We start from the raw sequence: 27,543 nt of genomic DNA on the forward strand, positions 1-27,543 counted from the left end.
TTATCCTTTTACGTAGGTCATCCTCTGCGAAAGGTTCTCTGGCAGACCTAGAATTGAAGAGAAGGATTTCTCTTGCATGTCCTGTACCAGGGAGGCACTGTTTTAACATATTCAACCTATTTTAACCATAGCTATGCATCCTTTGTGGACTCACATTTTAATGCAACTATTCTGCTAAGAATTACTGTTAGTTCTATTTAGCTTTGATTATCTTAATGAAGAGGATAGGTATTATTACTCATTTAAAAATTTTGCAGATGCACCTGAAGATGGAACATATCTCCTGAAGCAAAGTAGTGCTTTCCTTATTAGAAATAAGTAAACATTACAACTGCAGCGTATCTTACTATTGATAATGATATTCTTGCTGGTCACAATTACGTGACTTTGTTTTCGATTATTTTGCTATTTCCGAAGGTGTGGTCAGGCAAGCTGCTAACGGAACGAGTAGCAATGAAGGTACAGGTCTGTGTTGCCGCGTTGAAGGAAGCCGAAAGAGTGGGGGAGGCACTCGTCGGAAATACCTCGGTGCAAAACTGGTTGGTCGGGAGTGAAGAGGCAGCTACAAAACAGTCGGAAACGCCACGTCAGAGAAAAGCTCGAGTCGAAAGGAATCCAAAACGCCTAAAAAGTGCAGTGCCTGGTGAATGCAGCAGCTACGGCAGCGCCGAAAAGGAAATGAAAACTCGGCGCAATGCTGGCTCATCGAGCATATCACTCACAGTATTACATAGAGCTCATCGCAGCTCACGTGACGTACGCGTTTGATCTGCTTCAGGCCGTTGTCTATTTTATGAAATATGCCACTCGTTGTCATGCTGACTTCCTCTATTATGATACTACGCACACTTTAAAACATCCCTCAACACACTCGTTTGTCTTCTTAAGACCACAGATACTTCCCACACATGAAAAACTTGTGATTCATCTATTCTTTTTACTGTTGTACTATTGTACTGCAATACTCTCTTTCAGACTGGAATACTTTCTTTTACATTATGAAGGTGGCAGGGTTAAAATACAGGGAGCGACAAGCTATTTACAATTTGTATAGAAACCAGATGGCAGTTATAAGAGTCGAGGGACATGAAAGGGAAGCAGTGGTTGGGAAGGGAGTGAGACAGGGTTGTAGCCTCTCCCCGATGTTATTCAATCTCTATATTGAGCAAGCAGTGAAGGAAACAAAAGAAAAATTTGAAGTAGGTATTAAAATCCATGGAGAAGAAATAAAAACTTTGAGGTTCGCCGATGACATTGTAATTCTGTCAGAGACAGCAAAGGACTTGGAAGAGCAGTTGAACGGAATGGACGGTGCCTTGAAAAGAGGATATAAGATGAACATCAACAAAAGCAAAACGAGGATAATGGAATGTAGTCGAATTAAATCGGGTGATGCTGAGGGAATCAGATTAGGAAATGAGAGACTTAAAGTAGTAAAGGAGTTTTGCTATTTGGGGAGCAAAATAACTGATGGTGGTCGAAGTAGAGAGGACATAAAATGTAGACTGGCAATGGCAAGGAAAGCATTTCTGAAGAAGAGAAATTTGTTAACATCGAGTATAGGTTTAAGTGTCAGGAAGTCGTTTCTGAAAGTATTTGTATGGAGTGTAGCCATGTATGGAAGTGAAACATGGAAGATAAATAATTTGGACAAGAAGAGAATAGAAGCTTTCGAAATGTGGTGCTACAGAAGAATGCTGAAGATTAGATGGGTAGATCACATAACTAATGAGGAAGTATTGAACAGGATTAGGGAGAAGAGAAGTTTGTGGCACAACTTGACTAGAAGAAGGGATCGGTTGGTAGGACATGTTCTAAGGCATCAAGGGATCACCAATTTAGTATTGGAGGGCAGCATGGAGAGTAAAAATCGTAGAGGGAGACCAAGAGATGAATACACTAAGCAGATTGAGAAGGATGTAGGCTGCAGTAGGTACTGGGAGATGAAGAAGCTTGCACAGGATAGAGTAGCATGGAGAGCTGCATCAAATCAGACTCAGGACTGAAGACCACAACAAACAACTATTGTGTTACCTTTATACTAAAGAGATGGATAACTAAATTATACGTTGATTCGAAACACATGTTACGATTTTATCCCGACGCTTTTAAGAAAACTCTACGACACGGAACCGCAGTGCCCTCACAGATTTTACTTTTTTTTCGTGAAAAGCCCATGTACGATGTGTCTTTTAAAACTACATCGTTTCACGAAGTTAGCGTTTGTATCGTTCATAATGTCGCCGAAACTGCTGCTAATGCCATCTATATACCTATCGACAATCGGATATTTATTGTGTTCGCTTTGTTTCACCTTTTTTGTGGTACAGTTCACTCGACATCCTCTCCCCCTTCCGTAACTTGCTCCTTATCGACTTACTCAACTTAAACAGTTTGCTTGCACGTCCGACATCTTTTCTGGTCAGTAATGTCACTCCTTTTTCACCATCATCAGTAAGTTTAAAGAAGCCGTCGCGACGGCCTCAAAAGTCATTTTCCGATACCTCCCTCCGCGCTCGTACTGCGAGGTAATAATGTGCACTTCTCTGAACTGCGACGTGGCTAAACCATGTCATGTGATGAAGTTGTTTTTGTTACGGCTGGGTCTGCGGTTCGCTTTGTCGAATAGCAAAAATTTATTTATTTAATCGTACGGCTAGGGTCCCCCGTCGGGCAGACCGTTCGCCAGGTGCCGGTCTTTCAATTTGACGCCGCTTCGGCGACCTGAGGATGACAGGATGACGACGAGGACAGCACAACACCCAGTCCCTGGGCGGAGAAAATTCCCCGACCCAGCCGGTTCAAAATGGCTCTGAGCACTATGCGACTTAACTTCTGAGGTCATCAGTCGCCTAGAACTTAGAACTAATTAAACGTAACTAACCTAAGGACATCACACACATCCATGCCCGAGGCAGGATTCGAACCTACGACCGTAGCGGTCGCTCGGTTCCAGACGGTAGCGCCTAGAACCGCACGGCCACTCCGGCCGGCGACCCAGCCGGGAATCGAACCCGGGCCCAGATGATTGACTATCCGTCACGCTGACCATTCAGCTACCGAGGGATAGTAAAAATGCTTGTGACAGAGAAGTTAGTTGTGATTGCTACAAGTATGATCGTTAATAAGAAACACGAAATACGAGAATCAAAGAACCGATGCCTGTCAGCAACTTGTCATAGATTACGTTTAAGAGTTTCCCACTGCTCTCACGAGAAATTTTTTCCATTTCTCTCGTATGTCGTTGAATCAATTTTACGAGTTCTATGATACACTGAAACCATTCTTTCAACTGGTACACACCAAGATGACGCAGCACACAACTGCAAGAATATTTCTTTGCTGAAAAAAGTAAAAGGAAAATTTTGAAAGTTCTTGACATATTAAAGCAGTATGCCGGACAGGGACTGGAACTCGGAACCTTGCCTTTCGCGGGCAGTACCTTTACCTACTGAGGAAAGCACACTGCCGATTTCCGTCCTCCTTTATAACTAATCTGAACTGTACTCCACCTCTAACGACCTCGTCGTCGACGGTAAGTTAAGCCCTAAGCCTTCTTCTTTTCCCTTCCTTCTCTCTCCTCCTGGCTCTATACTACTTTATGTGACGCACCCGTTAATGCCCTAGAGGTGGATATCGGGATAATTATTGCGATAACGCCACGGCCAATTCTCTCGCCCGAGATGTTACCCCGCCTCTTAATGACCTCGCTGTCGAAGAGACTTTATGCCCTGCCGTTTTTTGCTTCTTATCAATAGGCCTCCATAGAGATACCAGGCACTCGCCATCGCCAGAGCAAGACAATTAGAGCAGCTATTCAACCGTGTATTTGTGTCGGAGGACAGTGTAGAACAATAGTAACGAGAGAAAAAAAGACTGAAATTGTCTTCTGTATCTATTCTTTTTTCTCCCTCTTTGCTTTGGAGACAGGTGAAGGGGGAGTACGGGAGAGAAATGGACTACACAGTGGATGACCATGTCATTAAAAGTTGCCTGGGTCGGGAATACTGATTTGCAGAATCCTTCTGTTGTCAGCATTCATCTTTCGTCACTAATGAACGTCTAGTTGATATCACCCCCACTGTAAGAAAGTAATTTTACGTGTGGTCTGTAGCGAGGTCGCTGGAGATGGAGCACTATGTGTGTAATTATTACACACAGAGAACTTCAGAAGGATAAGCGTGGGCGGAGGAATCGGTCGTTCTCGTTGCGACAACCGTACCGAAGTTCTCACAAGTCCATGTTAAACGCAAAAGGCTTGGGATTTCAGTACCACTTCTTCCGCCATAAACAGTAAAATCAGTTTTACAGGGCAATTTGAATCTGTACTTACTTGATAATGATTATCATGTACCTGATAGGAGAGTCGAGGGCGTGCTGAAAAGTAATGCCTTTTTATGTGAAAACTCTTAAAACTTTTGAAATAAAACACCTTTATTCTTCATGTCTACATAACTGTTTCCAAACAGACCAGTTTGATGATACCGTCACTGAAGAATGTTTGACTTTGATGGTGGAGCCACAATATCTGCATGCGGTACTCCATCATTATCAAATTGATGTGCCCGAAGGTGTTCTTTAAGTTTTGGAAACAGATGCAAATCGGATGGGCGAAATGGGAACTCTATATAGGATGATCGTGACAGTGAACCGAAGGCGTCAGATTGTTGCATATGTCGCAGCGCTCGTATGTGGTCTGGCATTGTCGTGCTGCAGGAGAGGGTGTTCCATATGTGGACGAACTCTTCGATTTCGAAACTCGAATACAGAATGCTGTTTGTCAAGCATCAACATAGTTGCGTTACACGCCGGCATGTAACAGGCCACCATTTGGAGCCCTCTAGCGGCAGAGTGCTGCAAATCTGTAGGAATGAAGAATAAAGATGTGGAACGTTAATAAGGTTTTGTCTTATTTAAAAACCATTTCGAGTTTTCACATAAAAAATTCGTTGACATTACTTTTTAGCACGCCCTCGTATATACTGTTCCCGGGAACAGGTGACGTGCCTCGGCGCTCAATGTGACTTGATCCAGTTGTTTCTTCGCAACTCCCACGAAAGCTGCATGTGAGCGACTGTAGCAGTCAGTTTGTACGGTTCTTTGTTACTGTAACGTTCTCACGCAACCTGTACCAGTCGAGAAGAGTTCACGCCAGTCGTCCTCAATGCGGTCTGATGCGCTGCCTCGGATTCTCGTGCAGTATAGGGCTCTAATGTTACATATACCCTTGTATCAAAATGTTCGTAGATGTACAGAAAGTAAATAGCCTACGTCGGACAAACTATTCTAGCATTGTCAACGCTCATATAATTTCATAAGGGTAGAAACATTCTTTTAGCAGGTAAATGTTACTTACCTGTCTCGTTGTCAGGGATGTCAGTTTCTGTTTACGCTTTCCAACGAATAGGTCCAAGGTTTTTTGTTTCAGTAAAAGTCACTGGAATATTGTTGCTTTTTGATACCATCAGTATTTTTTCATAAATTCTTGACACTTTCTACAACACCAATTGTTAAGTACATGCATTGTGCAGCATTTCAACATAACATAAAAAACTTTTGAGTTACATTGACAAATCTCGACGACAACTGAAACTATTATGGAGCGTTTGAAGCCTAAGATTTGTGTAAGTAATACATACCTAGCTTCCGGATCCTTATAGAACAGGACGTACTTCAAATGAATCTTTCTTTACTGAAATTACTTTTCGGGTATAATTTACATAACGTCTCTGAAAAATAATTATTTACATAAAGCTTTATGTCCCTAATAATAGTGGAGGTTGCAAATTTTGGCACTATATATAAAAACTATCACCTTCTTGTCTTTCTATAATTGCTGATTGAATTATCAATAATATAACTAGAAAAATTAAAATCGAAAACAGAAATTTATGTGCATGAAAACTAAAGCATAAAAATATTAGCTTCGCTGTAAAGTAGTTTTTGACTCACTTAAGTTAACAATTGTGATAACTAATTTCATGGTTCAAGATCGATGTTGCTAAATGGATCGATACGAAAAATGAAATTATATTATCAGAAAAATGGTGCTTTTGTGATCCAATATATGAAGAATTATTTTTAGATGTGGAATATATAATTTAAATATAAAAATTAACTCAAGTCAGGTCTAAATTTATACAGAATCGAGCATTTCAAGCCAGCCGCGGTGGTCTAGCGGTTCTAGGCGCTCAGTCCGGAACCGCACGACTGCTACGGTCGCAGGTTCGAATGCTGCCTCGGGCATGGATGTGTGTGATGTCCTTAGGTTAGTTAGGTTTAAGTAGTTCTAAGTTCTAGGGGGACTGATGACCACAGATGTTAAGTCCCATAGTGCTCAAAGCCATTTGAACCATTTTTTTTAACATTTCAACTGAAGTATGAAAGTTCTGAGAAGATTATATTCATTACAGGACGCGTCAATATTTTATTATGAATATGTTTCGTATATATCACCTTTTTCAGTTTCTTTCACTGCTTCGTCCACCTGTCTGACCCAAGACTCAAGAGGATCACTTCATCTCATAGCCGACTAATGAATACTAATCACATGCTATTGCTTTTCACTGCTTCGTAAGTAATTAGTGCCAATTCCAGTTTGCGGATGAATCAAGTCGCTATCTGATTACATTTCTGTGCGACTCCATACTAAATCAGGCACGGCGTATCAAGTTGTTACTGCGAAGCCTCAACATCAGTAGAATTGTGAGTCAACTGCGAGCCTCCAGCGGCCACTCCCCGTACCATGCCACAATCTTATCAGCAGCAAGCCGGACATCGTACATTTTTCCTGTGACAACACTTTGTCGTAAATAATTTAGTCGCTGGCAAACACTCGGCTAAGTCGTTTAACAACAGGTCCTAAACGACAGACACCCTATGACTCAAGGCGGAGGAAGTGCGCTCTCTTAGAAGGCACCTATTGCCGATAGTCGTGTTACCAAAAGAACCCTGACAATACCTGGAAACCAGCACAAGCCTCTTACCTCGCGAGTGCCATGATGCCTACCGATTGTCAACAGGCGGGAATCAGATCCATGGGAATGTGACCAGAAAGAACTTGTTCATCATAGCAAACGAGGGGAAGAAATGACATAGCGGAACTATTTCTGTGATATGAAGGGCATACAATGTTGTGTTATTAGTGACACTAAGCTTCTGACAATTGTCTGCCGCTTAGTCTGGAGAAATCGTGCGTTTACAGATTAAATTACACTACCTAAAACTGAAGAACTCCGTTCGAACAGGCCTCGAAGGGCCAAATGGTTCCGACCGACCGCCGTATCATCCTCCGCCGATGGCGTTACCATATGCATGTGGTCAGCACACCGCTCTCCCGGCCATTGTGAGTTTTCAGTTTTCGTGACCCGAGCAGAGTGCACCCCGCTTGCCAACAGCGCTCGAAAGAACTTGCCCATCCAAGAACTGCTTTTCCTGCAATAGGGTTTGCATGGTCATTCCACTTTAAACCGACCCGTACGCATACTCCTAGATATTTTATCGAAGTAACTGCGTACAGTGATTATTCTGCGATCGTGTAGTCATACAGTAATGTGTCTTTCTGTCTATATATTCGCAATACTTTTCATTTGTTTATGCTGAGGGGCAACTGCCACTCTCTGCACCGAGTATCACTCCTCTACAGGTCTTCTCGCATATCGCTACAATTTTCCAGCATTGCGACTTCTCTGTATACAACACCTTTATCCGCGCAAAGCCTCATGGAACTTGCCTATTATATCATTCATACATGTCGTGGAAAGCAATTAACCTAGAACACTCCATTGGGGTCCGCCCGAAGTCACTTTTACGTCTGAAGACGTCTCTCCATTGAGAATGAGACGCTGTGTCTGTCTGCTGGGAACTCTTCAATCCAATCACACAGTCTGAAGTTCATGTATTGTTTTGATTAGATTAGATTAGATTTACTTTCATTCCAATTGATCCTTAGTGAGGAGGTCCTCTAGGATGTAGAACATGTCAGAAAAACAACAATACATGACAAATATTTACAACTCAAACAAATAAGCTAATGTACCATTCCACAGGTCCCAAGTGGCATGGTTGCCATTTTTTAATGAAAGCTATATGAAAGAATCATTTTACAAATACTAATGCACTGAATTTAAAATAAAAAAACTTTTTTATTTATTTATAAGGTAATAAACGCGTAATACATCTACTAAATACTTATTTACAATGAACACATTACTGCACTGAACTGTTGCAGAAGTTAGATTGTACTTACTTACACACACACACACACACACACACACACACACACACACACACACACGTACTTATTTACAATGAACACATTACTGCACTGAAATTGTGCAGAAGTTATAACAGTTGGTTCTACTGAGAAATTCATCAATGGAGTAGAAGGAGTTGGCCACCAATAAATCCTTTAGCCTTCTCTTAAACTGAATTTCATTGATTATTAAGCTTTTTATGGCTGCTGGCAAGTTATTGAAAATGTGTGTTCCTGAATAATGCACACCTTTTTGTACAAGACTAAGTGACTTTAGATCCTTGTGAGGATTATTCTCATTTCTAATATTGATTCCATGAATTGAGCTGTTGGTTTGAAAAACTGATATATTTTAATGACAAATTTCATTAAGGAATAAATATATTGGGAAGCAGTAGTTAGTACCCCTAGTTCCCTAAACAGGATTCTGCAAGATGTTCTTGAGTTCACACGACATATAATTCTTACTGCACGTTTTTGTGCCCGGCCGGCTGCTAACTGTATTCACGACATATTTTGCAAACAGTATGGTCATATACCGCTAAATGTAAATGGAAAATTATATCATTATACGGCACATACTTTAGGAGATATGACATCATAAACAATGAAATGCCCGAAAACTGCTGCGTCATGCATGACGTTTAAATTTACTGCTTCTTTGGTGCTAAGTCTGTTCGCGATAAATTTCGCGACGGTATCGAAATAAGCTGCTGAATGTAGCTACAAAATTATATTATCGGCTGCTAACTGTATTTACGACATATTCTGCAAACAGTATGGACATGAACCACTGAATGAAAATGGAAAATTATATCATTGTGCGACGCATACTTTAGGAGATATGACGTCATAAACAATGAAATGCGGGAAACTGTTGCGTCATGCCTGATCTTTAAATTTACTACTTCTTTGGTGCTAAGTGTGTTCACAATAAATTCGCAACGGTATCGACAAATGCTGCTGAATCTAGCTACAAAATTATATCATTGTACGACACATAATTCAGTAGGTATGACGTTATAAACACTAAGCACAAGGCCAGACGTTGCGTGGTGCAGGGTGTGAAAGCACAGCTGTAAACAGATGCCTACACAACGGCGGGTTTCTCATGTAGAAAATATATAAAACTGTAGATGGGCGAAGTGACATATGTGATAATCTACTGTCGTATCTCTTTTTACAGCTGAAGCTGGTAGACGTGGAGCGCGTGGAGTGGATCAACCGCAAGAGCTACAGCACGGTGGCCCTCGAGTTGGGTCCCAGGGACGGCCGTCTGCTGCTACGGGCCCCCGACGGACTCGAGGACTGGTTCGAGCTGCTAGAGGTACGTATTCCGTGCTGCTCTCTAGTTCAGAGTCGATAATGCTGTGCACTCTATGCCTCGTACACACAGCTTATTCTTCCTCCGTTGATGATCAGAAACAGTCTGAAAAGCTTGTAAAGGCGTTGCAGGCGAGACTGTGCTGAGAAATTGTTATTAAGAAAAACACTGGTACGTTGCGCCATTTTCGGTTTGCTTGTCATTGAAGTTAGCTAGTGAGGTAGTTGCGCGGGGAAATTCAAGCAGCCTGTCAGAGACAGTGCCCCCAAAATTGTTCCTGTTTTGGTTTCCTCAAACAGAACAAATGTACCTTTTGCTCACCTAGCTTAAATTTATCACTCCCGAAACAGGCACATTTTAACTGGTAATGAGGATTTCAACAAGTGATAAGTCACAGACCAAAAAGTGTCTGTGCACGATCTCGTTTTAGCGGGTGCAGTTGCGTGAATTTACGAGCGCGACGATCTGATTGGCTAATTTCAATGCTAAATTACTCGGAAACGGCGCAACGTATCGAACTTTGTTTCTCAAAAAATTATTTCTGAGCACGACGTGTCCTGCAACACAGTTACACGCTTTTCAGACTATTTTTGACTACCCTGTGTAACTAAGTGACTACGATACTTGTTTTCCACTTCACTACAAGAATCTGTCATTTCAGATAAGTAACTTGATTTAGACGCTCACTCCCTCTTTACCTCCCCTCATCCCACCTTTTTGAGGTGGTAGAAGAGTCATATTGAGACAGAACTGAGCAGAACTCGAAAGATTCCAGCGACACATGCTACTCTGACATGTTTTCAGCAGCTTTGAAGATTAAGTGTGTTATCGATGCTCAGTATGGTTCTTGGGGCACGTATAATGTTCACTGAACCATTCTGACCCTCTATGGGAGCGATGAGGCCGTATAATATACAGGTGAATCGAAACTACAGGTCTCTTCCGAGCCCATGAATACTAGCAAATATTTGCACACGAACCCTTTTATAAATTTTGAGGGAGTGACAATGACAGACGAAGAACGTAAGAATTCCCCACAACTAGTTGTTATTACCGGCCTGAAATGTATTCTCCCATGGGCGAGTACCAAATTGTAACTCACCTCATCAGCCGAAGAGACCTTCTTACATGCGTCTGGCGTTCAATAGTGGTATCCCTGCACCAGTCCTAATTTCTATGTCCTGTGACGTGCGGCTGGTAAAACTACTACTGGAGGAAGAGGATTCAGTACGACTTAGCAAGGAAATATTTCTGGATGTTATGGGTGCTAAAATATTGTTTTTTTTTTTAATTATTTAGTTGACGATATGTTTGTGGCATATGCAACTCGCTGTATATCGTTATAGTTTCAACTAACCGATGTTGACACCTGTCATCCAGGTGGTGTTAACCACAGTATCAGCTGCGATTTAACGATAGGTTTAGCGCTCGCTTTGTCTCTTCCCTACTGGTCAATGAAGAGACGAATGGCCGCGCTACTCCATAGACACGTTGGGATTTCCTGTGTTGTCCAACCTAGATGTCGCGTTTTTCACTCAGACGATCAGTAAGGATGCTGATGGGACCTTAGTCATGTGTCACACCCAACCATTTCATTCGCTTGAGCGCTATCTACTGAACATAGCAGCTTCTTCCGGTCCAAATTCTCTACACTTTAAAAGCAGACGTATATTCTTTTTACTCCTTAAATCAGGTGCAAACAATTATTCGACATAAGTGGAGAGTTCAAATACACTTACAGCTTGCTGCTGGCTTTTTTGTGGATCCAAGTCCTTGATGCCCTTGCGATATCACAATTTTTCTCACAACTCGTTTGAGAATTCGCTTTTCTTTCCATAGGGTATTTCCCTTTATCTGTCTTCTTTAATGTAGGTTTAACAACAGAAATTCGTGGAGCTATTGGTAAGGACAGCTACTGTATTTTTGTTATGAAGAAAAATTTTATTCGTTTCGAGTCGAAGTAACACTGTAGTTAGTATCTGGTATCGCATTCAGATACATTAAATTCTTCTACGAAGATGATACTATTCCATTTTTTTTTATTGTGACTGTAGGGAATTTTATAGCTAGGTAGAACGAAGCACACCATATTGGAACATCACGTGCCTGCTGAATACAGTAACACAGTAACACAATGCTGAATTATGTAATAGTTGACAAGTGCGGTTGTCAAGTTTACTGAAAAATGTCAAAAGATGTGATGTTAGTCAATAAACTCTCTGTAATTATACATATGCCTTGTGATATCCGTACCGTTACAGTCTGGGCGAAGAATACTTTGGAGATTCGTTCCTCACTAGCAACACCACTTTACGGTATGGGTCAGGTTCAGCACTTTCAGCTGGAGCAAAAACTTCAGAGTTGGGTGCCATCGTGGGGATTACCACACCGCTCACGTATCTGTCGCAGGAACATTCGTCGAAAAAGTACGCAGATTTTTTCTCTGTATTTACGTATTACACAATGTGGCGGGTTAAAAACAAATCTGCATTGAGCAGTATGGAAGTAAACTAAGAACTTAACATCTGGTTAACATCAAAGATCTTAGAGATGAAGCAGAAGCTAAGTGGCACGAGAACGGAGACAAGAACCGGCTGTGACTTCGTCGGAAGAACCGTCCAAGCATTCGTCTAAACATAGTTGGTGAAACGGAAACAAATATCATCATGGACGAATGGGAACTTGAACCACACTCATGGTGAATACGAATTACGTAACTAGAGTACATCATTCGACGAACTTCTGCGCAAGCTTTCAAGAGACGAGCTACGGAATGCTGCCACCTGTGAGCTTAGGAATGCAGCTGGCTCGTTCTTCCGTTCAGATTTCGCGGCGGATAGTCGTGGTGCAACGATTCCCGCAATGTCCGCCAACGCTTCTGGTGAATCAGGCTTCCGCTGCGGTTATCCTTACACGAGAGGGACGGTCCCTGCAGCTGTAGTTCCTGCACCTCAACTAGCTGCTTCCGTCCGGCTGCATTTCAGAAGAATCGCAGCGGGAACGCGTAGGCTCTGCGAACCGGTACAGTCGGAAGTTTACCACATCTCCTACTGACGATCGTTGGCGCCCCGTTCGGAAGTCCTTGCCAGATTCCATATGTAACGTCCTGCTTCGTAGCAGCCTGCCTGCTATAAGTGTGGCCCGTTGATCGTGACGTTTCACATGTGGCTGAACACCTCCTGTTTCCTTAAATAACGTAACAATCTGGCGAACGGTCCGGACACTTGGATGATGTCGTCCAGGATACCTAGTAGCATACATAGCACACACCCGTTGGGCATTTTGATCACAATAGCCATACATCAACACGATATCGACCATTTCCGCAATTGGTAAACGTTCCATTTTAACACTGGTAATGTATCACGAAGCAAATACCGTCCGCACTGGCGGAATGTTACGTGATACCACGCACTTACACGTTTGTGACTATTACAGCGCCATCTATCACAAAGCGAAAAAAGTGGTCCAACTAAAGCATTCATATTTCTTTACCTACTACACGAACATGTAATAAAAAATGCGGGTTCCCATTTAAAAAAAAAACGCAGTTGGTATCCATTTGACCTATGCCAGCGCCATTTAGCGGGCCAACTATAGCGCCATCTGGTTTCCCCCTTCAAGCTAGACGAGTTTCGTTCTTTGTAGTTTTTTTGTTTGACGGTTATTTTACGAGATATTTGGCCCGGTCACGATCAATGAACCACCCTGCAGTTACTCATAATTTTCTATTTTTTTTTTCGCTAGCCAGTGCCTTGGGTTTTATTATAGGCGCAGTATTTCTCCTCTTTCAGCTCATTACTAGGACTGGTTAAAGTAAAGCAGTCCTTTTTCTGATAGGGTTGTTGCTGTACAGCACCACTATCGCCAGAAACTTTCACCAGAATAAAAAAAAGAAAAAAAAACAGCCGACACTTCGCGTTCAGGGTAATTTAAATGCAAAAATAAAGGAGAACAGCAATCTGATAGTGAACCTGAGACAGCTAACGCCGCTATTTGTCCTTAATAAGTAACGTTATTATTATGTGGCACGTCGGTATTTTTCTGTACGAATCAACCTTACATTTACAGGGGACATGCTAATATTTTGTGAATGTTGTACCACAACGATTTCAAGTCAAAAAAGTCATTTGTTTTTATCACCAAGTACAACAGTTCCAAGACGGAAATGAACGTAGGTAATTCCTACTTTGGAAATCGGTTATCGTTAACTGTTTATTATTTATGCTAATACACTCTAAGACGAAAAACGAAGCACTACGAAGGAATTATGCAAGTTTGTCGCAAACTGCTATTCGTACAGGTGTCGACGGAAAACGGAAAAACTTTAAACTTTGGCGGCCGATGGATGAACGAGTGGCGCTGTAATAAAATTTCACAGAGCAACTGACACTTATAGCAGCCGGCCGCTGTGGCCGAGCGGTTCTAGGCGCTTCAGTCTGGAACCGCGCGACCGCTACGGTAGCAGGTTCGAATCCTGCCTCGGACATGGATGTATGTGATGTCCTTAGGTTAGTTGGGTTTAAGTAGTTCCATGTTCTAGGGGACTGATGACCTCAGATATTAAGTCCCATAGTGCTCAGAGGCATTTGAATCATTTGACACTTATAGCGAACAGACGACATGTCGAAAGCCGGCCGAAGTGGCCGTGCGGTTAAAGGCGCTGCAGTCGGGAACCGCAAGGCCGCTACGGTCGCAGGTTCGAATCGTGCCTCGGGCGTGGATGTTTGTCATGTCCTTAGGTTAGTTAGGTTTAACTAGTTCTAAGTTCTAGGGGACTAATGACCTCAGCAGTTGAGTCCCATAGTGCTCAGAGCCATTTGAACCATTTGACATGTCGAAATCAGGGCATGAAGTCTGCGAATTTCATTCCATGCACTCGGACAGTAATTATGCTTCGAGGACAGGCACTTGAACAATGTACGAGCATTCGGGAGAGGACGTATAGTTGGGCTCAAAGAAGCCAGTCGGAGTAATCGGTGAATTGCTCGACATTTGAATGGGGGCCATACCACTATTCGACGCTGTCGGTAGGAATGGTTGAACCATGGCCGAAAACGGCGTCAAGAGGGAAGCGGTCGACCTAGAGAGACGAGGAGGTGAGGACAGAGCAATAAGTTTATAGTGGTGCCGCGCACATTCGGCCTGGAATCTCACTGAATGGAATAGAATTGTCTTCAGTGATAAGTTCCGCTTCAAACTGAGCCCCGATGACCAACGAAGAAGGGCAACGATAAACTAGCATGACTATCACCCGCCATATGGCCCGCATCCAGGAGATATGGGCCAGGTTGCTATTTCACTTAATAGCAGCACCTCTTTGGTTGTCATCGCGGCATCCTTACAGTACAGCGGTACGTCGACGATATTCTACACCCCGATTCGTTGCCCTTCATGGCAAGCCATCGTGGTCCTACATTTGAACAAGTTAATGTCCGCCCATACACAACGAGAGTTCTTACTGCTTGTCTTCGTGATTTCCAAACCCTACCTTGGCCAGCAAGGACCCCGCATCTCTCTCCGATTGAGAACGCTTGGAGCATTATGGGCAGGGCTCTCCAATTCGAAACTTTGACGGTCTAACGCTCCAGTTGGACAGAATTTGGCACAATGGCCCTCAGGAGGACATCCAACAATTCTACTAATCAGTATCAAGCTGAATAGCTGCTTGCACATGGGCCAGAGGTGGACTTGACTTGTTCAGTTTGTGAAGTTGTTTCTCTTGATTAAATTATCCACTTTTTCTGAAATTGTGATGTGTTTTTTTGTACTTGTACATCACATCTAACGATTTTCGCCCCATCAGGATAATTCCTCTGTGGTGCATCCTTTTTTTGAGCGGGGGGGAGGGGGGAGTGTATTTTTGACAGCTGAAATTGCTTTCGTTTGCGCCAGTACCTGCAGCATCTTAATTCACTTCTGCAATTCCGCAGTAATCCACAAACTATTGTTGCAGAGCATCTCAAATGTTCAAATGTGTGTGAGATCTTATGGGACTTAACTGCTAAGGTCATCAGTCCCTAAGCTTACACACTACTTAACCTCAATTACCCTAAGGACAAACACACACACCCATGCCCGAGGGAGGACTCGAACCTCCGCCAGGACCAGCCGCACAGTCCATGACTGCAGCGTCTAAGACCGTTCGGCTAATCCCGCGCTGCCAGTGCATCTCCAAGTTCCAAAAATGTATGGTGCGTTGTGATAGATGGTGAGTTAATTCTGCCTGTTTTGTACTAAACAGTTTCTAAGTCCTACGATTAGTTCGAATTTGTTTTGGTCTATTGTTGGAAGAGGCTTCTTTCGCTACCTGACGAGGACTTTGCTTTCAGAACGGCCGAATTCCTTGGAAGTTTAACCGCGAGGTGAATCGTTAACTAGAAACAGCGTTCCCTGAACTACGTCTGGTATTTAACGCAGATGTTTAAGATTGGTTAGATCCAGTTCTCCATCTCTGTCGCTCCCCGTTCCTCTTCTTCGTTCTGACGTGACTGCTGCATGTCAGATCATGGTCGATCTGCTTTTCGAACTCACATATAGGCCTGCCGCTGCAGTTCTTTCCTTCCACAATCCCTTCATTTGCAGTTTTCAGTGACGACTCATGTCTTAATTTGTGTCCAGCCTTTCTCTATCTTCGATTCATTATGTTATTTATAATTATTTTTTTTTTAGTTGCAGGACGTCCGGATCAGTCCACTGAACCTTCACTAGTCTTCTTTAACACCATATTTTGAAGACTTCAGCGTTTCATTACCGCCTTCCCCATTGCCCATGTTTCGCAATCACATAGAGCTGTGTTCCCAGTTAAACTTTTTCATAAATGTTCTTCTGCTTCAGGGTTTATATGTCTGGATGTTGTTAGCTGTTTCTTTTCCTGAAAGCCCATTCTCCTCATGCAATCCTTGTTACTACGCCTTTCCTTCCTACTTACTCTATCTTCCAGATGGTGAAATCCATGCACTTCTTCTACACTCTTTGGTTCAACATTTCGGCATCCTGCATGTCTACCTCCTGCGCGCACCTTTTCCTTAGTTTCCATTTTGTTTCTGTGATTATAGCTATCAGCTAGCACCCGTTCCATTTCATTAAGCAGACGACTCAATTTCTGCCCGCTTTCTGGTCCCTTGTTGGGCACGATTTGTGGGCTAAGCTAGGTCTGCGGTCCAGCAACCATGGCTACATCTACATCTACATACATACTCCGCAATCCAACATACGGTCCGTGGCGGAGGGTACCTCGTACCACAACTAGCATCTTCTCTCCCTGTTCCACTCCCAAACAGAACGAGGGGAAAAATGACTGCCTATATGCCTCTGTACGAGCCCTTATCTCTCTTATCTTTGTGGTCTTTCCGCGAAATATAAGTTGGCTGCAATAAAATTGTACTGCAGTCAGCCTCAAATGCTGGTTCTCTAAATTTCCTCAGTAGCGATTCACGAAAAGAACGCCTTCTTTCCTTCAGAGACTCCCACCCGAGTCTCTGAAGCATTTCCGTAACACTCACGTGATGATCAAATCTACCAGTAATAAATCTAGCAGCCCGCCTCTGAATTGCTTCTATGTCCTCCCTCAATCCGACCTGATAGGGATCCCAAACGCTCGAGCAGTACTCAAGAATAGATGAATAGATCGCACCAGCGTTCTATAAGCGGTCTCCTTTACAGATGAACCCCATCTTCCCAAAATTCTACCAATGAACCGAAGACGACCATCCGCCTACCCCACAACTGCCATTACATGCTTGTCCCACTTCTTATCGCTCTGCAATGTTACGCCCAAATATTTAATCGACGTGACTGTGTCAAGCGCTACACTACTAATGGAGTATTCAAACATTACAGGATTCTTTTTCCTATTCATCTGCATTAATTTACATTTATCCATATTGAGAGTTAGCTGCCATTCTTTACCTGGCTGTAAACGTACTACCGATTTTATTAGTACCCCGATTAATGTTTCGACTTTTTGAATGACAACTGAGTTATAGTGATCACTACCTCAGGAGGTTGGAAATTCCCCTCTACTCTCAGTCGATGCAAGAACGCCATCGCATTATGAGACGGCTATGAACGGCTGAGAAGCCGCGAAAGCTTAAACGTGTGCTTGTGACTACTATTGGTCTGCAAGCACGCGACACCAGGCGGTGTACGGTGAGTCTGTCTGGGAGCTGTTGGTGGGAAGGTGGCGCCCGGCTGGAGCACTGGCCCTCGACGGCCTCGTGACGTAAGCAGAGCGCGACGCGCCGCCCCTGCTGCCTGCTTGCCAGTGCTCTGTCACCACGTTACGCTACGTCTACGTCTGCACACTGAAACTAGGTGCATAACAAGAAACTCTTTAGTCAAAACTACGTAGGTTTCTGCGACCGGTCTCATGATGATTAAAATTCTTCTGGGTGTTGTACCACGTCATCGTATAAAATACTTTAGTTGTAAACTTAAAACCAACGTTTCGACCTTATTGCAGAGTCCCTCAGGGAAAGAGGGAGGTTCTTGCAATAAGGCTAAGTTTATGATTAAAATACACTACTGGCCATTAAAATTGCTACACCAAGAAGAAATGCAGATTATAAACGGGTATTCATTGGACAAATATATTATACTAGAACTGACATGTGATTACATTTTCACGCAATTTGGGTGCATAGATCCTGAGAAATCAGTACCCAGAACAACCACCTCTGGCTGTAATAACGACCTTGATACACCTGGGCATTGAGTCAAGCAGAGCTTGGATGGCGTGTACAGGTACAGCTGCCCATTCAGCTTCAACACGATACCATAGTTCATCAAGAGTAGTCACTGGCGTATTGTGACGGGCCAGTTGCTCGGCCACCATTGACCAGACGTTTTCAATTGGTGAGAGATCTGGAGAATGTGCTGGTCAAGGCAGCAGTCGAACATTTTCTGTATCCAGAAAGGCCCGTACAGGGCCTGCAACATGCGGTCGTGCATTATCCTGCTGAAATGTAGGGTTTCGCAGGGATCGAATACAGGGTAGAGCCACGGGTCGTAACACTTCTGAAATGTAACGTCCACTGTTCAAAGTGCCGTCAATGTGAACAAGAGGTGACTTGAGACGTGTAACCCGTCGCACCCCATACCATCACCCCAGGTGATACGCTAGTATGGCGATGACGAATACACGCTCCCGATGTGCGTTCACCGCAATGTCGCCAAACACGGATGCGGCCATCATGATGCTGTAAACACAACCTGGATTCATACGAAAAAATGACGTTTTGCCATTCGTGCACCCAGGTTCGTCGTTGAGTACGCCATTGCAGGCGCTCCTGTCTGATGCAGCGTCAAGGGTAACCGCAGCCATGGTCTCAGAGCTGACAGTCCATGCTGCTGCAAACGTCGTCGAACTGTTCGTGCAGATGGTTGTTGTCTTGCAAACGTCCCCATCTGTTGACTTAGGGATCGAGACGTGGCTGCACGATCCGTTACAGCCATGCGGTTAAGATGCCTGTCATCTCGACTGCTAGTGATACGAGGCCGTTGGGATCCAGCACGGCGTTCAGTATTACCCTCCTGAACCCACCGATTCCATATTCTGCTAACAGTCATTTGATCTCGACCAACGCGAGCGGCAATGTCGCGATACGATGAACCGCAATCACGATAGGCTGCAATCCGACCTTTATCAAAGTCGGAAACGTGATGGTACGCAATTCTCCTCCTTACACGAGGCATCACAACAACGTTTCACCAGGCAACGCCGGTCAACTGTTGTTTGTGTATGAGAAATCGCTTGGAAACTTTCCTCATGTCAGCACGTTGTAGGTGTCACCACCGGCGCCATCCTTGTGTGAATGCTCTGAAAAGCTAATCATTTGCATATCACAGCATCTTCTTCCTGTCGGTTAAATTTCGCGTCTGTAGCACGTCATCTTCGTGGTGTAGCAATTTTAATGGCCAGTAGTGTATTTTATACAAATACGCAGTACGACTCCCAGAAGCATTTTTGCCATCAAGAAACTACTTGGTCTGACACGGAAGGACAAAATTGTTAAGTACGAATTTGTCATACAAGATGTACAACTTTGCTTCCGCCGTTTTTTCCTCAACATTTGAGGCTTTAATGAAACAAATTCGTTACACATGTATCATTCAAAGTATTTTCCATCGCTGGACACTACTTTCTCCCATATTTCGGGAAGTGTACGAATCCCGCATCGAAAAAATTGTTCATCTTTTGAAGCGATCCATGAATCGATCCAATTTGTGACTTCTTCATGAGATCGGAAGTGTTGTCAGCCAGGCCATGCGCCATTGATCTAAACAGGTGATAGTCAGAGGGAGCAATGTCTGGAGAATACGGCGGGTGGGGTAGGACTTTCCATTTTAACGTTTCCAAGTATGTTTTGACCTCGTTTGCAACGTGGGGTCGAGCGTTGACGCGCTGCAAAATCACTGTATCGTGTCTCTCGCTGTGTTGCAGCCGTTTGTCTCTTAATGCTCTGCTCAAACGCATTAATTGCGTTCGACAACGAGCACCTGTGATTGTTTCTCTTGGTTTTAACACCTCATAGTACACGACGTCGAGCTGGTCCCACCAAATGCAGAGCATGATCTTGGAGCCGTGAATATTCGGTTTGGCCGTAGACGTGGAAGCATGGCCGGGATATCCCCATGATTTTTTGAGTTTAGGGTTATCGTAATGAACCCATTTTTCGTCCCCGGTCACAATGCGATGCAGAAATCACTTCCGTTTTTGCCTCTGAAGCAGATGTTCACAAACACATAAACGCCGTTCAACGTCTCTTGGTTTCAGCTCACGCGGCACCCAAGTTCCTTCTTTCTGAATCATGCCCATAGCCTTGAGACGTTTTGAAATGGCTTGCTGTGTCACTCCTACTAATCGTGCCAATTCTTGTTGAGTTTGACGCGAGTCTTCACTCAGCAATGTCTCCAATTCTGCTTCTTCGAAAACATTCTCTCTTCCACCACTATGCCGGTCTACGATGTTAAAACCACCGTTCTTGAAGCGTTGAAACCACTCACGACACGTTCTTTCACTAATAGCATCCTTACCATACGTACTTGAGAGCATTCGATGAGACTCAGCCGCTGTTTTCTTCATATTGAAACAAAACAGTAACACTTCCCGCAAATGACGAGAATTAGGCTCGTAAACTGACATTTTCAACCAAGAACAACTTTATGATGCAGACACAAATCGACTAATGTTTGAATGAGGTTATGTTGACCGAGGTCCAAGCTAACTGCCTGACGTCTGCGATCTGTTTGTTTCGACCGCTACCTGCCGTTGTCGCCACCTATCGGCAAACGGCGGAAGCAAAGTTGTACACCTTGTAGTTTTGTATGTACTTCCATTTTCAGCTGTGTGCACGTAATCAAAACATTTTTGTTTTTTGCGAGTGAGTAATCACTGCCTAAGCGTCCAAATTTAGATTTTCTATCGTTTCCCTATATCGCGAATGGCAGTGCCAAGGCAGTTCAGATTTCTTATCTTCCCCGGGTTCATTCCGTGCTTACACTCTGCCTATAATGATCTCGTCATTGATTTAGTGTGAACATCTTGTTTTCACTTTTAATATTTTTGTCTTCCTCTCCTCTCCCACCACTTCCGTTCAGGCGCTAGGTGTCGAAAGCGGTGTCAGATGTCAAGAATTTTCCTTTATTTGACTCGACTGCACGAGTGTCTTCAGCAATAAAGAACAAATGTATTAAAACTTCACGCATGCTGCGGCAATTTTTCACGCATCTCAGTGTCTATAACGTCATATCTCTTGAACTGTGTGTGGTACAATGACGCATTTGTGCAGGTACACTCAGCGCCCTAAGTGTATGCTGTCTCCGGAGGAGTAACAAATTTATACGCCGAACATCATGCGCTAGTTGTTCACACAGTTCAGTGTTTATGACGTCATATCTCCTGATCTGTGTGTCATACAATGACGTAACTGTAGGTACATTCTGCGGCATATGTGGATACTCTCTGCAAAATATCTTGAGAATAGACTTGGTAGAAAGGAAGTAATAAATTTAAACATCGTGCATAATTCGGCAGTTTTTGAAGCATTTCGGTGATTACGACGCCACATCTTCTGACCTGTCTGGTACCATGATATACTCCTTACTTCTGTAGGTGCATTTGCCCATTTTCCGGGGTATGTGGATACTGTCTGCGAAATTTATTGAGACTATAGTTAGTAACACAGAAGTAATAGATTTAAACGTCGTGCATGATGCGGCAGTTTTTCAAGCGTCTCATTTTTATGACGTCATATCTCGTGAACTATGTTAGGTTCTTCTTACCCTCACAGGCATTGTTGACTGACAGTAAAGCATGTATGTATCAAGTTTGATTGAAATCAGTCCAATGGTTTAGGAGGAGAAGTGGAGGACACACACACACATTTTTATAATATGTACGTATTTTAACTGAAACTTTGCATGTTCACTCGATTATCATTCACAATTCGAGAGCTTATGCGTAAAATTCATAATTCGAGAGCTTAAGACCAAAAGATCGCAAAAAATTCGCTCGCTTAGCCAGTAATATAGATTCGAAGAACATGTTTACCTGAAGGTGAAGTATTATTTTTTTTTGTAGGAGGGGACTAATGCAAGCGTGAACAACTAAAACCTTTCGCGTGCTGTTACATAGAAAAGCCGTATAAAGAATCAAGCTGCCAGAATCACATTCCTGTGAGAGTCTGTGACTCACTACCTCAGGAATTCTACGTCACACATCCTACCGCAGCTTCCTGTACAATTCGTGATTTCAGGCGCTGTCGCGCGTGCGGGTCAGCTGTGCCCGGCCACTTCTGCGATACTGGCCCGGATGTTTTGCAAACTACGGTCTGGTTCCTGTTCGTTGCACGCAGCGGAGTTGCAAATACTACGAAATGAAAGCTATCAGGTGCGAAGCCGGATGTTTTTTCCATCCGTGCGGAAACGAAGAAAAAGCTTGGAAGCTTGTTCACGAAACACGATTTTGCAGTAACATATACTGGAACGAAAAACAAATTTTAACACTGATAGTTTAAAAAGGAATGCCAACTTGACAACTATATACTATAACGACCCAGGAGATGCGGATATGGAATCTTTTGTATCTTGTTAAGACCTGTATGAATGTAACAGTTAACGAGATCTGAAGATGACACAGCATTCATAACTGAAAGTGGGGATGAGGCAAAATTCGTGGTGTACTCATCGAAACTACTTTCAGAGTCCGTTACAACGCGAAATTAAGTAAAATAAAGGCGAACTGTGGGATGCTCCATTTGGAAAAGGCACGAACCTTTTCCTCTGCCCAGTCCCTGCTCCATCTCTACTATTAATGACCTTATTGTTATTAAGGCCTGTTCTACCTTACCTCCTTTGAAGGCATAAAGGAGAAGAAGGATGGAAGGGTGACAGAAAGTCCTCTTATGCAGGGTGGTTTTCTTAAATGGGAACAAAATGTATGGAACGTTCTCTAAGGGGATAGTGAGTAAAACTGGTCGTATGGATATATGGCCCGAAATGCGTTTCATGGGAGGTACGCGGACCTGAAATTGGAGATAAAAGATCTTTGACAGTGACTCTGGTATCAGTACAAGGCAGGTGGCCCGCGGGCGGGGGAGGGGGGAGGGGGGGAGTTAAGCCAGACGACTGTGTGGAACATTTTGCAGAACAGCTGTCACTGTCCGTATCACTTGGCCTTATTACATACGGACCTGCCTCGGCGGCAATGGTTTAGTCGCTGGTTCATCGCATAGTCCACCATGATGCTGGAGGATACCACAGATATTGCCAACCGTCACATCACCCACTTGCGGGATACGGAGAATACCCATGGTAGGGTTACAGCAAACCATCAACACCTTGTCGGCTTCAATATTTGGTTGGGGATAATGGGGGGGAGGGGGGGGGAGGCGATTTGAGGGACTAGTCATCCTTCTACAACGCCTCGCAGGCGAGGCATGCCTGCAATTCCTGCGAGTGAGCCTTTCTCCCCTGCTGGAAGACGTGCCTTTGGGGTGCGAAGGGTAGTGTGGCCACTATGTGACGGTGCTCCAGCACTCTGCCCTATGGAGCCTGGGCTGAAACGCTAGTACAGACAGAACATTCCCACTTGCCTGGTATGCTCTGTGTGCTTTCTATTGTTTTCACCTTCATGTGGATATACCTCCTCTGGAACGCATTTCCAACCACATATGGTCTGTTTTGCTACTTATTCCTCTCAGGGATCGTTTCCTACAGTTTGTCCACATTTAGCAAACTCACCCATGTACAATACATCATAAACCTAAAGAGATGACATTCAGGGCCTCTGCGGAACCGATAGCTTACGACTATAGTTTCTGCAAGTCTGCTGCTAGTCACTGTCTTCAGCTAGACGCATCTAGCTTACTACTAGATGTTTGCGACTGTTGTAACATAAATTTGAATAATGTAATCTTCTTACTAGAGAAGTTTATTTGCCCACATCGCAACAGATACACCTATAGCCAACTACGTTCGGCGAGTTAAATTGGCATCTTCAGATCGTCTACATACATACATCACTGTGCTATGTAGTGCACGGTCATGTAGTAACGGAAATACCTGGAAACAAGTCTTTGATGAACGGCTAAATAACCGTGTACCACGTAGAGTGCCACAATGGTCTGTGTATATAGAAGTATATAGACGGTAATTTAACTTGCCGAAACTAGAAAGAAGATTACATTATTCAAATTCAGAGCTCGATCTCCTGCTGACATTGTCAGGTAATTCCGTCGGAACAGGCTATGGAAGGCCCAACGGTACCGACCGGCCGCCGTTTCGTCCTCAGCCCACAGGCCTCACTGGATGCGGATGTAGAGGGGCATGTGGTCAGCACACCGCTCTCACGGCCGTATGTCAGTTTACGAGACCAGAGCCGCTACTTCTCAATCACTTAGCTCCTCAGTTTGCCTCACAAGGGCTGAGTGCACCCCGTTTGCGAACAGCACTCGGCAGACCGGATGGTCACCCATCCAGGTGCTAGCCCAGCCCGACAGCGTTTAACTTCGGCGATCTGTCGGGATTATTGCCGTTAGCATTGTCAGATAACCATAACATAAATTTGTCTGGCTACATGTCACCAGCTTCAGTTTTATTTTCATTACAGTCCACTTTCTGCATTCAAATTTCTTGCCTGATCCATTCGTTTGTTTTTCTGCCCCACTGGCAGTTCCCAACACGTACCTTAAGATCGCTCCCAAAGCAACCTCAGGTCCTGAATTGTTTTTGGATTAAAAGTTTCGTCTCATTGCCCCAAGCCGAAACTGGTGACGTATAATAACTGTGAACTGTCTGTTTGAGCCCTATCGAAAGCTTACTTTTGAAACCACAATTTCGGTTACCAAAAGCATCCCAGACCGCTTTCGCTCTTTTGTTTATTTCTTTTGATTTCCACCCAGTAGTTGTCGTGAAATGTTTTAAATACGAAAGCGCATCAATAGGTTCCCTGACTCTGCTACAAATTTCCACAGTTTCCATTTCAGTATTTTGGTTATTCGTTAATTTGGTCCTATGAATGATTTTCAGGCCTAGATGTAGAAAACAGATATTCTGTTGGCTACGTGCGAATATGTAATTCAGATTTCTATCGAGTCTCCATTTTCGGAAGAAGATTGTGTAAGATTTGATCGCCTTCCCGCTCCTGAAGGTCAGATTATTTGTAGTAACTGCTCAGTCATTTGTAGCCTTGTGACAAGCTAGTACTCTAAAGCTCGTATTGTGCTACCAAAAAAAGACAATAGTTGGAGAAAGTACGTTTTGTACAAAAAGCAACGAGCACAAATCAGCAACGCGGAGGATACCTTCGAATGGTGCCCCGATTGTCCGACGGCTGCTCCTGCAAAGCCTTTTTCTCGACTGTCGAGACGGCGGCGAAGGCCGCTGCAGATCTGTCCCGTTTGTCACGCAAAGCGAGAACGAGGTCGCCCCAGCGCAAACGGTGCCGCGTCGTGCTGAGCTGTCGCGCTTCTCTATCTCGGCGGTGGACGGGCGGACGTCCGCCGCTGCCGGCGCGCCAGACCGCGTGGAGCCGCCGGGCCTCACAGCTTCCGCCGTCGCGGCGATTAATCACCCCGCTGCTCCCTGCAATCAACCCACTCTGGGGGCCAGAAACATACTAGGGCAATGGTCAAGAGCCAATACTACATTGTGGGGCGGCAGCTCGGGCCACATACGTACCGGTGTTACTAATTGGTTGTTGATGTTGTGGTCTTCAGTCCTGAGACTGGTTTGATGCAGCTCTCCATGCTACTCTATCCTGTGCAAGCTCCTTCATCTCTCAGTACCTACTGCAGCCTACATCCTTCTGAATCTACTTAGTGTATTCATCTCTTAGTCTCCCTCTACGATTTTTACCCTCCACGCTGCCTTCCAGTACTAAATTGGTGATCCCTTGATGCCTCAGAACGTGTCCTACCAACCGGTCCCTTCTTCGTGTCAAGTTGTGCCACAAACTCCTCTTCTCCCCAATTCTATTCAATACCTCCTCATTAGTTATGTGATCTACCCATCTAATCTTCAGTACTCTTCTGTAGCACCACATTTCGAAAGTTTCTATTCTCTTCTTGTCCAAACTATTTATCGTCCATGTTTCACTCCCATACATGGCTACACTCCACACAAATACTTTCAGAAACGACGTCCTGACGCTTAAATCTATACTCCATGTTAACAAATTTCTCTTCTTCAGAAACGCTTTCCTTGCCATTGCCAGTCTACATTTTATATCCTCTCTACTTCGACCATCATAAGTTATTTTGCTCCCCAAATAGCAAAACTCCTTTACTACTTTAAGTGTCTCATTTTCTAATCTAATTCCCTCAGCATCACCTGACTTAATTCGACTACATTCCATTATCCTTGTTTTGCTTTTGTTGATGTTCATATTATATCCTCCTTTCAAGACACTGTCCATTCCGTTCAACTGCTCTTCCAACTCCTTTGCTGTCTCTGACAGAATTACAATGTCATCGGCGAACCTCAAAGTTTTTATTTCTTCTAGATGGATTTTAATACCTACTCCGAATTTTTCTTTTTTTTCCTTTTCTGCTTGCTCAATATACAGATTGAATAACATCGGGGAGAGACTACAACCCTGTCTCACTCCCTTCCCAACCACTGCTTCCCTTTCATGCCCCTCGACTCTGATAACTGCCATCTGGTTTCTGTACAAACAGTAAATAGCCTTTCGCTCCCTGTATATTACCCCTGCCACGTTTAGAATGTGAAAGAGAATATTCCAGTCAACATTGTCAAAAGCTTTTTCTAAGTCTACAAATGTTAGAAACGTAGGTTTGCCTTTCCTTAATCTAGCTTCTAAGATAAGTCGTAAGGTCAGTATTGCCTAACGTGTTCTAACATTTCTACGGAATCCAAACTGATCTTCTCCGAGGTTGGCTTCTACCAGTTTTTCCATTCGCCTGTAAAGAATTCGCGTTAGTATTTGCAGCTGTGACTTATTAAACTGATAGTTCGGTAATTTTCACATCAGTCAACACCTGCTTTCTTTGGGATTGGAATTATTATATTCTTCTTGAAGTCTAATTGGTAGCCTACATAAATTAGTATGATATGTGCCACCAATAGACCAGGGGTAGTAAAGGCGCGACAAGTCCGCCGCCGGCCCCAAGTACTGATAGTTGAAGCCTGTTTTAGGTTGTTGTTGTGACACTGAAATCTCCTGAAAAAGAGTTATTGTGTTGCCATCTTTGAAAATCGGGTTTCTGCTGATATTCCGTGTCGTGCTTGCACGATATTTCGATTGACTAACTCGCAGTCTTCATCAGGTGCTCCCCGAGGCTCAAAGAGTACCTGATGACAGTTGCGAGTTACTCGATTGAAATATCTTAAGTATGAAGCGGATTACCTCCAAAAACAGTATCGACGCATCAAACATGGAAATGTAGCGGACCTAACCTGATTTTCGACTGCAAACTACGATGGTCACTCCAAAAGAAATGCA

General features: G+C 43.7%; 1 protein-coding gene across 1 annotated transcript in view; it reads left to right on the plus strand.

Annotated features, from left to right (window-relative positions):
* The window catches only part of LOC124612881, a 201,065-nt gene that overhangs the window by 154,875 nt on the left and 18,647 nt on the right, over positions 1–27,543 (plus strand). Inside the window, exon 3 of the mRNA XM_047141328.1 lies at positions 9,441–9,581. Within this exon, the coding sequence (XP_046997284.1) occupies positions 9,441–9,581 (141 nt within the window). The remainder of the gene's footprint in view (positions 1–9,440; positions 9,582–27,543) is intronic.

Source organism: Schistocerca americana, chromosome 4, assembly GCF_021461395.2.
Source record: "Schistocerca americana isolate TAMUIC-IGC-003095 chromosome 4, iqSchAmer2.1, whole genome shotgun sequence".
Taxonomy (NCBI): domain Eukaryota; kingdom Metazoa; phylum Arthropoda; class Insecta; order Orthoptera; family Acrididae; genus Schistocerca; species Schistocerca americana.